Source organism: Aspergillus karnatakaensis (genome assembly GCF_047715665.1).
Source record: "Aspergillus karnatakaensis strain CBS 102800 unplaced genomic scaffold BJY04scaffold_24, whole genome shotgun sequence".
Classification (NCBI taxonomy): Eukaryota; Fungi; Ascomycota; class Eurotiomycetes; order Eurotiales; family Aspergillaceae; genus Aspergillus; species Aspergillus karnatakaensis.
Genome location: NW_027395736.1, coordinates 222320 through 237612, shown reverse-complemented (window position 1 = coordinate 237612; position 15293 = coordinate 222320). Strand labels below are relative to the sequence as shown.

General features: G+C 51.9%; 8 protein-coding genes across 8 annotated transcripts; 5 read left to right on the top strand and 3 right to left on the bottom strand.

The window, feature by feature from the left end:
• The first annotated feature begins 467 nt into the window (after positions 1 to 467).
• Positions 468 to 4498, top strand: BJY04DRAFT_58423 (putative serine/threonine protein kinase). The gene is made up of 2 exons (XM_073720684.1): positions 468 to 1292; positions 1348 to 4498. Exons 1-2 carry the CDS (start codon positions 589 to 591, stop codon positions 4322 to 4324), a joined length of 3681 nt encoding a protein of 1226 aa, XP_073571266.1. The 5' UTR covers positions 468 to 588; the 3' UTR covers positions 4325 to 4498.
• Positions 4499 to 4986, bottom strand: BJY04DRAFT_58424 (uncharacterized protein). The gene has a single exon (XM_073720685.1). The coding sequence runs from the start codon at positions 4942 to 4944 to the stop codon at positions 4672 to 4674; it is 273 nt and encodes a 90-aa protein (XP_073571265.1). The 5' UTR covers positions 4945 to 4986; the 3' UTR covers positions 4499 to 4671.
• A 273-nt stretch (positions 4987 to 5259) lies between these two features.
• BJY04DRAFT_227824 (arabinogalactan endo-1,4-beta-galactosidase) lies at positions 5260 to 7011 on the top strand (the record flags this gene model as incomplete). The annotated part of the gene is made up of 2 exons (XM_073718715.1): positions 5260 to 5589; positions 5642 to 7011. The coding sequence occupies 2 exons, from the start codon at positions 5260 to 5262 to the stop codon at positions 6365 to 6367; spliced, it is 1056 nt and encodes a 351-aa protein (XP_073571264.1). The 3' UTR covers positions 6368 to 7011.
• On the top strand, positions 6217 to 7240 carry BJY04DRAFT_188933 (uncharacterized protein). The gene has a single exon (XM_073711313.1). It carries the CDS (start codon positions 6918 to 6920, stop codon positions 7080 to 7082), a length of 165 nt encoding a protein of 54 aa, XP_073571263.1. The 5' UTR covers positions 6217 to 6917; the 3' UTR covers positions 7083 to 7240.
• An 802-nt stretch (positions 7241 to 8042) lies between these two features.
• crzA (putative C2H2 transcription factor Crz1) lies at positions 8043 to 10326 on the top strand (the record flags this gene model as incomplete). The annotated part of the gene is made up of 2 exons (XM_073716274.1): positions 8043 to 9258; positions 9311 to 10326. The coding sequence occupies 2 exons, from the start codon at positions 8043 to 8045 to the stop codon at positions 10324 to 10326; spliced, it is 2232 nt and encodes a 743-aa protein (XP_073571262.1).
• A 171-nt stretch (positions 10327 to 10497) lies between these two features.
• BJY04DRAFT_58406 (alpha-1,2-mannosyltransferase ALG11) lies at positions 10498 to 12658 on the bottom strand. Its single transcript, XM_073720683.1, has 3 exons — positions 12254 to 12658; positions 12065 to 12200; positions 10498 to 12018 (listed from the first exon to the last, which is right to left on the bottom strand). Exons 1-3 carry the CDS (start codon positions 12607 to 12609, stop codon positions 10786 to 10788), a joined length of 1725 nt encoding a protein of 574 aa, XP_073571261.1. The 5' UTR covers positions 12610 to 12658; the 3' UTR covers positions 10498 to 10785.
• A 223-nt stretch (positions 12659 to 12881) lies between these two features.
• On the top strand, positions 12882 to 14046 carry BJY04DRAFT_58400 (putative mitochondrial export translocase Oxa2). Its single transcript, XM_073720682.1, has one exon. It carries the CDS (start codon positions 12994 to 12996, stop codon positions 13957 to 13959), a length of 966 nt encoding a protein of 321 aa, XP_073571260.1. The 5' UTR covers positions 12882 to 12993; the 3' UTR covers positions 13960 to 14046.
• BJY04DRAFT_58399 (uncharacterized protein) lies at positions 14047 to 15249 on the bottom strand. The gene has a single exon (XM_073720681.1). It carries the CDS (start codon positions 15157 to 15159, stop codon positions 14134 to 14136), a length of 1026 nt encoding a protein of 341 aa, XP_073571259.1. The 5' UTR covers positions 15160 to 15249; the 3' UTR covers positions 14047 to 14133.
• Between the last annotated feature and the right edge of the window lie 44 nt (positions 15250 to 15293).

Sequence of the window (15293 nt, the reverse complement as noted above, 5' to 3'; positions counted from 1 at the left end):
TTCGCCTTTTGCTCTTTTGCTCTATTAATATCTCCCTCCGATAATCCCATCGACTTCGTTGTCCTCCCTTATACCAGGCTATATAGGTGCCATCGCTTGTCGCAGTTACTATACTTAGACTCCCTGCGTTATTCTCCACCCCTACGCTCGACCATTATCTCTCCTCCGACCTCGCCCCGACTTCGCCGACCACCTCCGTCCACGGTCTCTTCGATCCTTGCTTTCGAGCGGAACAACAACCGACTGCATCCTGGCGCTGGAGAAGGTTGGACATTCTTGATCAATACATAACATTTCAGACTGTTGTCCGGTACACGGTTTTGCTGCCAGATCGTCGTCCCTCATGACTCCCGCCGCTTCCCTGCGTGTCGAATTCTAAGTAATGCCGACTCATTCGACTGCACAATCGGAGCTTCGCATCGGTTCGCCCTAAAATATTTGACCTATTGGTAAAGCGAAATACGAATTAAAAGAACGGATACGAAGTGCCACACTCGAGAGGAAAAGCGCACCAGGGCCGTCCTCCCAAAGAGCAGGACATAGGATGCGCACAGTGGGTGGACTGTGGATGAACGACACAAAACGAATATGAAGATGACCGATCGGCCTCCTTCAGAGTTCGTCCTCGAGGAACCCATCAACGTGGCGGCGCCCCTACATGGTCAGGCGCCCGAGAATATCTTTAGGCGGGGTTGGAACAGATCAAATGAGACACTCAATGGGTCTCGCGCTTCGTCCCTTGAGTTAGATCCCGGTCAAGCAATCACTAAGCCATCAAACGCAAAGCTCGCTTCGAACGATGTTATCGACGGACAACCTTCCATTCGACACGCTTTTCCTCATCATCTTTACCATTCCTCTGGAGCCTCCCGCTCGCCTTCCACCAGGACTTCATCCAGCTCGCTCCAGGCGTTGAATGAACATACCGTTGTTGATGCTCGGTCGGAACGTAGTGCTCTCTCACGGGGCACTCTATCGAGGAGAACATCCTATAGGGGATCAGACACCGCCGAATACCCTGTCTACCCCGATCAGTCCTACGCTGTTCTACAGTCCCAAATACATCCGACCTATCAACCTCCGTTCTTACGCACGCGAAGCTCTTACCCGACCGACGTCCCTCCTAGGCCCGATCAGGTCCGCACTGCCCGTACTGCGGGAAATACACCTATCTCTAGCCCTGGTTTGTTCTCTGTGAAGACCCCAGGATTGACACCGTCGCTAGAGTCTGATGGGGACGACCACTCCGGCAGCTCCCTTCTCCATCCAACGCACCTACAGCCCCCAAAGGAGTGAGTTGCAAAACATTCATCTGCCTTTCTAGTGATACTAATCGTGTCTTTGCAGGACTCACACTGCTGAAGTGGACAGAGATATCGTAACCGGGAATAAGGTGATTAACCAGTACGAAATTCTCGAGGAGCTCGGTCGCGGTGAACATGGAAAAGTAAAATTAGGTCGCCATGTGACAACTCGCCAGAAAGTCGCGATCAAGATTGTGCAGCGATACTCGAAACGTCGCCGTCTTGGGCGACTTGGAAATGCCGAGGATAAGGTCAAAAAAGAGGTCGCCATCCTGAAAAAGGCCCGTCATCCAAACGTGGTCAGTCTGTTGGAAGTGATCGATGATCCGAATCGTCAGAAGGTTTATATAGTCCTGGAGTACGTCGAAAATGGCGAGATCATCTGGCGACAGCGAGGGGTCCGAGAAATCGTCTACGTCGATAAACTTCGGCTCGAACGGGAAAAGTCCGGTGTCGCTGATACACCGGCATTCTTAGAAGAGAGCAGGCAGTATATTAAAACAGCACAACGAATCCGGCAGCAGCGCGAGAAGGCACTGGAGAGGCGACAAGCACAAGCCGAATATGCGTCGCAGGGTCCTATCCCTGGGTGGAGTCTGGAACACGGAGCGGAGTCTGATGATGAAATGGGTCCTGAGCTCGCGATGGCTCGCACGGCTAGTCGCTGCCTGTCCAACAACGAGGAGACGCAGTCCTCACCTAGTCATTCTTTGCCCTCGTCTCAAGAAGCTGCCTTGGCCGCAATGGAAGGCACCATGTATGGAGCTTATGCCGACTATCCCTCCGAGAAACGACGGTTCAGTACAGCATCGAGCAGTTTCGGTTACGCCCCGTCTGAGACAGACTGGTATCCCGAGGATGATGATATGTCTTATGTGCCGTGTCTGACCTTCACGGAGGCTCGCAATGCGTTTAGAGATTCGCTTCTCGGGCTCGAATACCTTCATTATCAAGGCATCATACATCGTGACATCAAGCCTGCAAATCTTCTGGTCACCAGCAATTATCGCGTGAAGATATCTGATTTCGGTGTTTCTTATCTTGGACGACCTATCAGAGATGAGGACGAGGAGCAAGTTGGTGAAACGGATGCGACCGAACTGGATGATGCCCGCGAATTGTCGAAGACCGTTGGCACACCGGCATTTTATGCTCCTGAACTCTGCTACACTGGCGAAGATTTCGTGGACAGTCTTGGTGGCGCACCCCGAATCACGGGTGCCATCGATGTCTGGTCGCTCGGTGTGACCCTCTACGGAATGATCTTTGGTCGATTGCCCTTTGTCTCGGATGATGAATATAGCATGTTTCAGACTATTGTTAAGCAAGATGTATTCATACCACGGAAACGACTGAAGCCGGTACAAGTGGACTCCGACACTCAGTGGCCCCGTTATACACCCGATAGTAAGCGAGAGGAGGACGAGCTGGCTTACGAAGAAATCGACGAGGAACTGTGGGACCTATTGAAGAGACTCCTAACTAAAGACCCAGTACGGCGCATTACCGTTAAGGAGATCAAACATCATCCTTGGGTCCTCCATGGGTTACCAAACCCCCGAGCATGGGTGGAAGAGACCGATCCTGGGTATTTGAGCAAAGGCAAGAAGATCGAGGTATCCAACGAGGAAGTGACAACCGCTGTCAGCAAAGTGCCATTTATCCAACGAGTGCGCTCCAATGTCGCCAAGTGGTCAAACTACCTGACTGGAAGGTCAAAGGACAAGGATAGCCGTAAGCGCACATCTAGCTCGACCCCTTCGGTTGATTCATCGTCTACTTCGAGCAGCACTTCTCTCGGAAAACACCTCTGGGAAGGCCGCCGCCATAGTTTTCGTGGCGATGAAGACTTCTTGTCTCGTTTCGGTCGCCATACTAAAGATGGCGAACATCCTCTATCTCAAAGCGTGACCGTCAGCCCAACGGCTAGTCCAGAGGAACGACCATTGTCTTATTTCCCCCAGGACCACACCCCAGGCTATTTGTCAGCCTCGAATCGTACTCCTCGCCCTGACCATCCCGAGCGTGCAGTATCCACCTTGTCGACTGCCGAATCTTCGACGACTGTTAGACCATCTGATATCAACAAGAGATTTTCCGTACCAGTGCGCCCTGCTACACCAGAGCTGTCGGGAACTTCGGGCACAACAAATATCAGTGGTGTCTTTGGCGGCGCAAGCCGCCGGCTGGCTAGGGGCCTGCAGCCCGGAGACTGGCGCTCCGATAAATCCTTTACCGGCGATCCTGCGATGTTAGACGGGGACCATTATTCAGAGCCAAGTTTGGCTTTGAGTGTCGCCTCCGCTGTTGGACAGATGCAATCATCAACCTGGCAGCCTGATGAAGAGGCCTCGATCTTTTGTGAAAGCCCAGCCTCGACATTGGGGCATCGGCGGAAAACATCCCATCCACTCTTAGGAAAACTTTCCGTTGAACCTCTCAACCCTTCTCGGGACGGCTGCACACGCCACAAGAGCAGTCTCTCTGACCAAATACTCGGTTTTCCTTCGGACAGTGATTATCTTACACGCAGGGAAGTTGCTCAAGATAGTAACACTGCGCGTAAAGGCTCGGATGGAACAACGGATACGGCTTCATCCGAACCCCCAAGAAGCGGATTGACCACGTCACCGGCATCTGCAGCAACGATGTCTTCCTCTTCAGTGGACGAGTATACCAGCATGTCGCAGAGCACATCTCACCCAAGCATTCCGTCCGTTATGTCAGGGGCTTCGTCTCTATCAGAAGATGGTACTGGCAAAGAAAAAGAGTGCGAAGCCACGGTTCAAGTCCCCTCAATCCTTCGCACTGGCGAGACGGTCAAAGCAAAGCGGCCGAGTATTTCGCGGCCTCCAGAAGACGATGAGTCTCGTTATTACTGCGACGACGAGGAAGAGAGTGGCGAAGAATCAGAAGAAGAAGAAGTCCTTGTCTTCGGCAAAAAGAAGCCTGTGTCCCAGAAGCCAGCAATACGCATGGGACAGGCGGCTAAACAGGCACACGATGCAGGCTCATCGTGATCTCATAGAGTCTTCCATCTCTTTAACCCTTTTCCACGGGCACCCCCGAGTGCCTGAATAAATCTGATGCTCGCTGCTATAAATTTCCTTTCGCATCTGCGGTGATCTGTCCTCCTACAGCGCCGTCACGACCCATCTCGATTTCATCGACTTTCATATCTGAGCAGGGCACGTGCCAACTCCCTGAGCTCTGAGACTTGCGTGTATATCATTTAATTGGGCAGTTTTCTGGCTTGCATATTTTACCTTCTTCGCTCGCATACAGGAGCCCGCAGAGGATTGCGTTGCTTGTACATATATTCGCATCGGTGGCAGAAGATGCTTCATGTTTGGTCTGCGGATGGGCTTCAAAAGATCGGGCGTCTGTCTTGTTTTGCATTTCTCCCGCCTCCCCCACCTGATTCTTTGAACGACTTATATATCGGTTTTATAAGCATGGAGGCTCGGGGTACTTGTGTGAAATTTCTGTATGTAATGTCCACTGGGAGGAGGTTTGAGATATACCACTTTGGCTTTATGATGAGGTAGATTAGCGGAGGGTGAATGGCTGATGATTGAGACGTCGGCAGATAAAGCAGACTACTACCTAACATATATAGTGGGATCAATGGATTAAACATCCGTGTCTTCAGATTGAGTGCCAATGCAATTAATGACGGGGCATAAATGTTATTATTGTTATTATTATTATTCCCCTGTGACAGCGGGATCTGCGCTCCGTTAAGCAGCCCCTCCGGCGTCTCAGGATCTCCCTCCACCAATGGCTCGTCCCTCTCAAGAGAAATCCCTCCGTTCCCCCGCCGGTCTTTGAAACGAGATGCAGTATCGGAGTCGCAGACATAGTGTATGCTGATCATGCGTGGGGATGTTAAATACAGCACACAGCCGCGCTGTCATGGTCACCGTCAACCGGCCATGAGATAAATCAGATCACCATGGTGCTTGTCTATTCCCCCTTTCTATTCTCCTTGACCACTATCGCTCGCGCTGCCCTCACCTACAGCGGGGCAGACATCTCCTCACTCTTGGTCGAGGAAGATGTAGGAGTTGACTATAAGAATCTGAACGGAGAGTCTCAACCGTTCGAGTCCATATTGGCGGACAATGGCGTGAACTCGATCCGACAGCGGATATGGGTCAACCCCGGCGATGGGGTGTATAATCTAGACTACAACCTGGAGCTTGCACGAAGAGTCCAAGCAGCGGGATTGAGTGTCTACCTGGACTTGCATCTAAGTGATACATGGGCAGATCCGAGCCATCAGGTATACTTTCTCCCCTTTCTACTCCCTGGGCTTGGGCTGATAGACAAGCCAGACAACTCCCTCGCTCTGGTCAACAACCGATATCGAGACCCTAACCTGGCAAGTCTACAACTACACCCTCGAAGTAAGCAACGCTTTTGCGGCCAATAACATTGCCGTTGAGATCGTCTCCATCGGCAACGAGATTCGCAATGGTCTCCTCTGGCCGCTTGGTTCGACCTCTAACTACTACAATATCGCTCGCATCTTACACTCTGGCGCATGGGGCGTCAAGGACTCCGATCTCTCGTCCACGCCAAAGATCATGATTCATCTCGACAACGGGTGGGACTGGGAGGCACAAAAGTACTTCTACGACACGGTGCTCGCCTCGGGGTCCCTCGTCTCCTCGGACTTTGATATCATCGGGGTCTCATACTATCCGTTCTACAACGCCGATGCGACGCTATCTTCGCTCGAGAACAGTCTCTCGAACATCCGATCCACATACGGAAAGGACGTGATCGTCGTAGAAGCGAACTGGCCGTTCTCGTGCCCTGACCCCGAGTATGACTTCCCGTCCGATATCGCTGGCATCCCGTTCTCTGTCGAGGGGCAGAAAACGTTCGTGAAGGATGTTGCGGGGGTGGTGGAGGCGAGTGGTGGGTTGGGCGTGTACTATTGGGAGCCCGGGTGGGTGCACAATGCGGGCTTGGGATCAAGCTGCTATGATAATTTGCTGGTGGATTGGGAGACGGAGACGGTGAGGGAGAGTGTCACTGTGTTTGGGGAGATATAAAGTCATACGTCGTGGTTGTAACGAGTGTATAGTCGAAGTGCCCGGAGCTCTCTCCGGGACTTGTTGTATACAAACCGACAGTGAAAGTATTGATGTCTTCTGTAGTACCAGGAGAAAGATAGCAGAACACTGCAACCCAACAATTACCGAGTAGACCAGTCAACTTACCCTAATCACACTCCCGTGTGATGAAACCTGTCGCCTAATCGGCGGTAACTTGTAACTATCCAACGACGAGCGGTGTCAAGCCTCGAGCCAGACCCTAAGTTTCAGCTAGGGGGCTGTGCAGAAGCAGCTAACGGCTGGCACCAAGCATCCCACTGGTTGGAGCTCCTTTGATCGGGCGTCAACGAAGAGGGAAAGCAAGTCGTCGACGTAATTATATCGACATCTTTCCCTGGTTTCTAGCATGTCTCTGGTGAGAATGAAGAGATCGACTGGTGCATGCTGGTCAGGCTGATTCTTGAGGTACTGAGATCCGGCGAGAACCCTGGATCGATGAGGATTGCGAGGTGGGGGCAGAAAGGGAATAATATTATTGATTTCTGGAATGACGTTTCGATGTCCTTGGAATGGGGTTTCGAGTCAGGTTCAGTTAGCTAGATCGAAGGTAGACAGTAAGTCTTGTTCACTCTTTTGCCTGTGGTGCTTCCTCGTTCCGCCTCTTGCAACATCAACAACTCCTTCAGTAAAGAAGCATCAGCGTCAGAATTAAGTAAGTGATGTCAAAGCGTGTAACATTCTGACTGTGTGTTGTATGCAAGATTTCAGCATATCTTCTAAGAATAGTGTGCTCACTAGGATATCGTCGACCATCCAAACTTGGTGCGGTGGAGCGCCAGCAGTCTGCCTTGTAGGATGAGAGTCTGCGTTGCAGAGAAGATCAGAGGAGAGAGCTCGCTTTAACTCTCGATTCTGCCTTTGTTCCTGAAGATTACCCTGACGGTTGAGTTTAATAATAGAAGTAGAATGGGAGCTGTTATTTTAAGCAACATGCTTGAACTCAGATCATGATGGTACTGTAGTAGTAGAGTCAATCAAGTCAGTCAGGTCAGGCACCAAGGCTTCCGTCGAGGTCGGTCGCGGGCCATCCATCCAACTCCAACTCCAACTCCAACTCCATCTTCATCTCCATCTCCGCTTGCTCTTTGTTCTCTCTTCATAAGTTCATGGAGTAATCCTTAACTTGTTCTTCACAGCTGGCTGTTTGTCAGTATAAAGTATAAACATCACTCCTGCACGAAAGCCACACTCATGATTCCAGGATCATCGTGCTCATTGCTCAATGACTTTCTGACAAGCGCCACGAGGCTGAATCGCAAGACTGCCATCCACTGTCCAGACTCCAGACCTCGTCCCTGAATTTCTCTCCCCCGCGAATGAGATCTCTCGGTTTCCTTTATTCCCCCCTTCTTACGAGTTTAATTCTCTGCTGAGTCTGCTCCTATTATTTTTCTGATTGCTCACCCATCAACCGTTTTTTTTATCTGCGCCTCGCAGCCCGACCGTGGCCCGTAACCCACTTCCACTGCATCTCCCCACCTTTCCCTCTCTTTTCGACCCCTTCCCTCTTGAACTCGGATCGTCCTGCCATCATTCTTATTCTTCCTTCATCTCGCTCAGCCTCCCTTCGCGTGGTATCTATTCTGGGATCTCGAAGCCCTCAACATCGGCCATGGACCACCAGGAGACGCTCCAGGACCTGGGGCAAGCTCCGGCTGCTCATAAAAACCGCAGCGTCAGCCCTTCAGCCCACCTCCACCAGCAGTACAACAACCCTAACGACTTGACCATTGATCCCTCGGTCACTACCAATCCTGTCTATCCTCCTACTTCTTTCGCCAACAATCCCACCACTGGCTCCGAGGCATTCGCGTTCTCCTCGCCGAACTACCTGTCTGCCGCTGCCGCCACCGACCCGAACTTCAACCGCCCGAGTCTACACATCCCGCAGTCGTTTGACCAAGGGCTGTCTCAACAGGGTGGTGAGGAGAACTTCTCTAACTTGCTCAACTCGAACGCCGGCGACTTCGACTTCTCGCTTTATCAGAATCCGAGCCCGCATACTACTGGCGCCGATTACCCCTCCCTCCTGCTTGATCCCCAGCAACCGGCCAACCAGGCTGTAAACCCAATCGACTTGGTTAGCCAGATTCCTTCCCCTCACCCATCAACCTCGTCGCAGACGTCTCCGCTTGATCAGAAACCATCGCACTCCTCCCCCAGCGCCATGTCTCCCCCTGCCTCGTCGCCAGGGACATTCTACACCCCTCAACACTCGCGTCACACCTCTCTCGACCCCGCTAGCGCTGCATATATGACCAACGTCTCACATCCAGAATGGCAGGCTGTCATGGCAAATTCCTCCTTCCATACCCATCGGCGCGCCCCTTCGGAGGTGTCCGAAGTCTCATCTGCAGCCCATTCCCCCTTTCTTCCTCAGCATGACACCTTTGATGTCACAGACAACAACCCAAGCCCGCTCTTAGCAGCTCAGAACGACCCCAGCCTCTATGACAATGCCGCGTTGGGAATCGAGTCTTTTACTCTCTCCGACCAGCATCAGCACCAGCAACAGGGATATAGTCCCCACCATAGCCCCTACATTTCCCCTCAACTGATGCCACAACAAATACCAGACATGATTCCAAGCGGACCATTCATTTCAGCTCCGACAACGACCTCTCCATACCCAACACCCCCGACTGACGGATACGCTAACCAGGAAGGCCTTGTGTCACAAGGCAACCTCTGTGGAGACATTGGGCAGGCGTCACAAATGGCACCTCCATCAATCAATGTTGAATTTGCGCCTCCATCTAGAACTCATGTCTTCCCGACGGACAAGCCCTCTGTCGCCATGGATACTTTGAGTCCACCTCCTTCATTGCGTAAGGGCCTCAACTTGAATCGTTTTGGAACAACGCTAATTCACCCATTTAGGTGCCTCGCGAATGCGCAGCAAGTCTGATCCATACACGATTCCTCTGTCCCGTCCTCGCTCACCCTCCTCACCCTCGACTAGTCTGGAGCCTGTGGCCGCATCGTCACCTCGGTCACTATCCCCTTTCGATGTGAATCGTCAACCGTACAGCAGTCCCAGCTCCAGAGAAGCCTCACCAGCCCGGTCCGCCCGGCGCCTATCAACCTCGTCAATCGATAGTCGCAACTATATCCTCGGGCTTGCGGACCCACAGCGGCCTGGATCAACTTCCACTGACTCTAAGAGAGTCCAAAAGCACCCCGCAACGTTCCAATGCCATCTCTGTCCCAAGCGATTTACGAGAGCATACAATTTACGATCTCATTTACGCACTCATACGGATGAACGACCTTTCGTTTGCACCGTTTGTGGAAAGGCTTTCGCCCGCCAACACGATCGCAAGCGTCATGAAGGGTTGCATTCGGGTGAGAAGAAGTTCGTCTGTCGAGGTGAACTTTCTCGCGGCGGCCAGTGGGGCTGCGGCCGTCGCTTCGCTCGTGCAGATGCTCTAGGTCGTCATTTCAGATCCGAGGCTGGCCGTATCTGTATTAAACCGCTTCTGGACGAAGAGCACCAGGAGCGAGAACGCAACCTTATGAACCAGCAGCAGCAACATCTTCAGCCAATCCCGCAGCCTCTCATGGTAAACCAGGGAATGGATGGCCAACATGCTGGCGGGTTCATATTGCCTGCAGCGCTACTCGCACAATACCCAGCTCTGCAGACATTGCAGTGGGATCAGCTTCCTCCAGGTACTGATGATGCTAGCGACATCGGTGGTCGTAACAGTTTTGATGCTAGTTCTGGCGGAGAATTCGGATTCGACGACGATGAATCCGGCATTAGTGTTTCCGGCATGAGTGCTGGTTATGCTAGCGATCACGGCAATATATACGGAGTCGACACTCAGGGGCAGATGCTTGGAGTAAACCCAGGCGAAGGTGCCTACTCTGATCCAAACAACTGGGGCAAATAACAAGTCTCATCTTTTTGTTGATGAAGAAGAGTATTTATTTTATCCCAGCCGTCTTCGTCACGGCTGAAATCGGGTTATAGAAGAGCTCGGCGTTGCGGGATACAGGATTGGCTCGGCTGTCACTCGCTTTCTTACTTTTTCTACTGATTTAACTTTATTCTTGGCTGGTTCGACCAGACCCCTTTGTTACGTGTCTACGATGAACTTCATACCCCTGGGACATCCTTCGTTTTGTTTACTGAGGGCTATAGATACCCTGACAGGTTGTATATTTGGTTCAAGATTGCGCTTGTTTAACTTTTGTTTGCTCTTAGCTTGGAATACATAAGGCATAACTTGCATTTGATCTGGATGTTTGTCTTTTTTCGTTGCTATACTGTAGCTCTAGAATGTATCTCTACAAACCGCACTACGATCTGCTCCAAAAGAAAGTACCCAAAAAATGTGCCCGGACGCAACTTAACAAGAAACCATCTCAACCAACTTCCCGACCTCACCAACCCACTTCTTGGAAAATTCCTCCTCTGTAAACCGGAGCGCTGACTTCCTCGCCCTTACTCTCATCGCCACCTTCTCGTCGGGGGTAAGCGAAAGCGCCTTCTCGAACGCATTCGCGAACTCCTCCTCCGTCGTTGCGCGGAATCCGGTTGCCCTCCCGCCCTTCGTGTCGACATCGGACTCGGTGGCGGATTCAGGAAGATCCACAACGATGTCCTCGCGCGGACCGCCAGAGTCATGGACTACAGCGATGAGACCAGCGGCTTGGTACTCTACGACGCAGATGCCGAAATGTTCGTTCCACATGGCGTTTACGCCGATGGAGGCGGAGGAGAGGTGAGAGAGGATGGTTGGCCAGGATGCATCGCAGAGGAACGTGGTGTTGTTGCGGAGGCGGAGTTCGTGCGCGAGGAGGCGGAGGTTGTAAATGTGGGTTTCGTCGGGGCTGGAGGGGCGGACGGTGCCGATTAGGATGAGGTGAGGGGAGTTTTCATTGTTTGAGTTTTTGTTGTGGCCCTCGAGGAAGCGGGCAAAGGAGCGGAGGATGAGAGGGTGGTTCTTCTCGGGCCGGAACTGGGCAATGTAGAGGATTGTTGGTGTGCGGGTACTTTCTGTTTCGGCGGTGACTGGGATGGTGGATTGGATATCTGAGACCGCTGTTGGGGGGAAGACGACGACGGGGTTTTTGTATTTGAGTGTTTGGAAGGTAGGAGAGGAGTTATTTCGAGATGGGCCCCAGATGGTGCGAATGTGGGTTGATGTCCAGGAAGAGTTGCACATGACAACGTCTACATGGCTACCTACCCAGCCGTAAAGACGCGCAAAAGCAAGCCAGTACTTTCGTTTCAGGTTGCCTTTGAGCCCCGTGCCAGCCCCGGCATTGGCCCCTTTCAGCCCGGTCTTGTCGTCTAGTGACTGGAGCATGTCTGTAGAAATTGTGGGGTAGTGGACGTAGGCGCCTGTCGGGACTGAGGGGAAGAGGAGCTTGCTAAATGCCACGGCGAAGGCGTAGCCCATGGTATCGACAAAAATATCGGGCACAAGAAGCGTAAAAGCATCATAGCCCACTATCAGCGAGCCGAGAGATTGGCCTAGAAGAGTCATGTAGGGATACATGCTGCTCTGGACATATTTGCGAGTTGTCAGGTAGAGCAGCTCAACAGTTGGAGCGTGCAGTTGGATATTGAAGCGGTTCTATTCATACTTAGAAGAAAGCTCCTAGATTCAAGATGGGACGTACCTGAACTCTCTCCAACATGGCTGATTTGGTGACATCGAGATCGCCAGTGTAGATGGCACAGACAGCTTTGGGCCATCGTCGCTGCGTAGCTCTGACAGCTTCCCAAAGGACACGTTCTCCACCTCCGCCGGCGTTGCTGGTCCATCCGGTCAGCTTTGGATATTTAGAAATGATTCCAAGTGCAAGTACCAGAAAGGATGAAAAAAGCCAATGATTCCAGCCCATTCGTTTCCCGGCTGCTGGGACTTCTGACTAGCTATTCCGGAGATATCACCCGAGCTAGAGGTGTCGACCTTCTCCCAATCTTCATCTTCAGCTGATACTGCGCTGGCAGAAGCTACCTTGGGCTGTTTTGCAAGCAGTTCTTCCTCGTCTGCACGGGCACGAGCCAGAATGGCCTCCCTGCGAGCCAGCGTCCTCCTCCGAATGACCAATCCCACGCTGCGGAGCACGAGACGGAGGACTCCTAGGGGGAACTGCGGAAGGAGAACGCAGGTGGCAAGGAGGGCGATCACAGAGACCAGGAACTTGAGGACAAACAGCATTGTTGTTCAGGAAGAGCTAGACGCATAGTAGCTGATTCAAAGCTACAGGTTCCAAGCAGCTGCTGTTTGCTTTTCTGGTCTTTTGCCTATCGATAACAGCTGGGCTGATTCATGTTTTGTCACGTATGGTCACTTACATGACATGACATGACTATCTGTGACTTTTGGATAGCTTCACCGCCCACGTGTCTATCCTCACCTGATCTGGCTGATGGCCTCCCTGAGAAGGCAAGGTGGACCTTTTCTGCCGTTGTGTTGTTTTCCCCTGATGTGGAAAAAAAAAAGTGCTATATGAGTATTATTTCCTAGGTGCATTCGTTTTGTTGCTGTTCTTCTTCTTTTCTTTTTGCTTTCAGCCAGAACCATATCAGGAACAAAATCAGAATGAGGGCTATGCGTGGACTCCATCGAATTACCCCCTTCCAACAGGTCCGCAGCTTTCACCAGACGAGACCAGCGCCATTCGCAGCCGAAGTCATTGAGGTTACAACGAGCTTCGTCCAGGGTGTGCACTCCATCAGTGGCTTGCCATGGGCCCTGTCTCTTCCATTGACTGCTTTCATTGTCCGAATGGGCGTGGCACTGCCTCTGCAGATATGGACTAAAGTACAAGCGCGTAAAGATTCGGATTTGGCGCCACTCTTAATGGCCTTGAGGCATCACTATCAGAGGACGCATCAGTTTTCGTCTTTCAATAACGAGCAAACTGCAGCAGGAGCCAAACGCATGGTTAACCAGAAACTCGTCGAGCACTATCGAGCCCTACGCCGTCGCTGGGGCGTATTTCGCTTTTGGAAACCAGTACCTTTTCTGCAGATGCCTATCTGGATTGCTGTCATGGAAAGCATCCGATCCATGAGCGGCAAAGACCAGGGATTCGTGCCCTGGCTCCTCTCGAAGATTAACCCGGCATCTGCAGCAGAGTATAATTCTCATCTAACCGTTGAACCATCACTCGCAACCGAAGGTGCTCTTTGGTTCCCAGATCTGCTTGCCGGCGATCCAACGGGCGCTCTCCCTGTACTGTTGACCGCATCAATACTCCTCAATATTAATCGCGGATGGAAGGCGCCAACCACGAAGAGCATTTCCGAATTACCTCGTTTGGAAATGGCCAAGCAGCTCAGTCTTAGGGGAGTTCGACTCTTTATCCAGCTGCTTGCCCTCAATGTCGGCTACTCGTCCTACATCTTTGAGATGCCCACAGCTCTCATGATCTACTGGATTACTAGCACGAATATTGCGACTTTGCAAACTCTCCTTCTTTCGAAATACATGTTCCCAACGCCACCATTGAAACCCTGGAAACGGATCCATATCGGCTATCACCAGCCTGGCACCAAGGCCTAAAGTACAAACTCGAAAGAAATGACAACATCATCAAGCCCGGGGTAAATACCTGGAAAGACAAGTGCTACGTAGAATGGGCAGGGAACCTCTTACGCCGACCTGATCATCACTTTCGATCAGAGAAAAAGACGGATAAGCACCCACAAAACCACGCAGATAAGTACAAGCAACGCTTCAAATCAAGTGCATCGCATGAGCGTCGTCACCCGGAATGTCATTGGCCAGAAGGAGAGCGCGGTGAGCTTGAGCACTGCTCAGATCCTGCCAGGTGAGGTTCAAATGGGGGATTTGAGCCATTCGGATGCGGACGAATTCGGCATTGAGGGAGTTTTCGAAAGCCCAGTTATACTCTCGGAGAAATTTGTCCGGATGCTCGCCCAAGTACAAGGCGATCAATGAGTCGTATGTACGGCCCCAATTTCGAGGACACCAGCAAGGTAAAACGGGCTCCTTGTAATCTTCGTTTCCAGGATTCAGCTGCTCCAAGTCCAATAGCTGCGAGCCCATGCGAACATCGGGATGTGAGATATCCGCTTCATAAACCACGCCTCGAGCCTCTGCTCGCTGCAGAGAATGTGTCTCGCCGGGAAGCCATTTGCGGAGAAATGTCATCTGCTTAAATGCGTTCACTCCGCCAAGCCTTGCCGCAACAAATGTTTCTTCGATAGGAGGATCCAAGGCAAAGATCGCCTGGAGATGATCGGTTATTACCGTGACAGTTCCACGACACGCCCAGAGAAAATAGTCATGATGTGTATCCCATGTTATTGGCCAGGTGGAGCGGTCTGGTTCATTATCGAGTTCTCGAGGTGTGGCGATTTCAGAGGCCTCACGCTCTCTTGCAACTATGAAAGCCGCCACAGGCCGCCCTGGCCATCTTATCTCATCCCAGGTGAGGATCGGTTGTTGTGGGCGCGGAGGTCTAATAGGAGGAACACGACGGCGTCGCCTACCTCTCTCATCAGTGGCGCTTGCCGCGGCTGTTATCGCGCTCTCCAGAACATCTTCTCGACTCGATCCGAAGGGGACCATTGAGCCCGGAACAATATCCCCATCCTGAGATCTGCGGAACGAAACCCCCACGTCTGCAACGTCCGATTCGAGGCAATTCAAAAAGTGAAAGGAGACCTCCAGCAGTCCTTCAATGTCATCCTGCTCTTCCTCATCGATCACAGTGTCACGGTCCTCGGGAGCCGACATCTTTATGAGCTGCTAAGATCTGGTTAGTCGGCTACAACACTGAATTCCAAACAACACACAACAACATACCCTTGACGCTGTTGATAAACTTGATCGTCAAGAGCTGACTCTTGGTTGTGGGTTCTAGCTCTCTG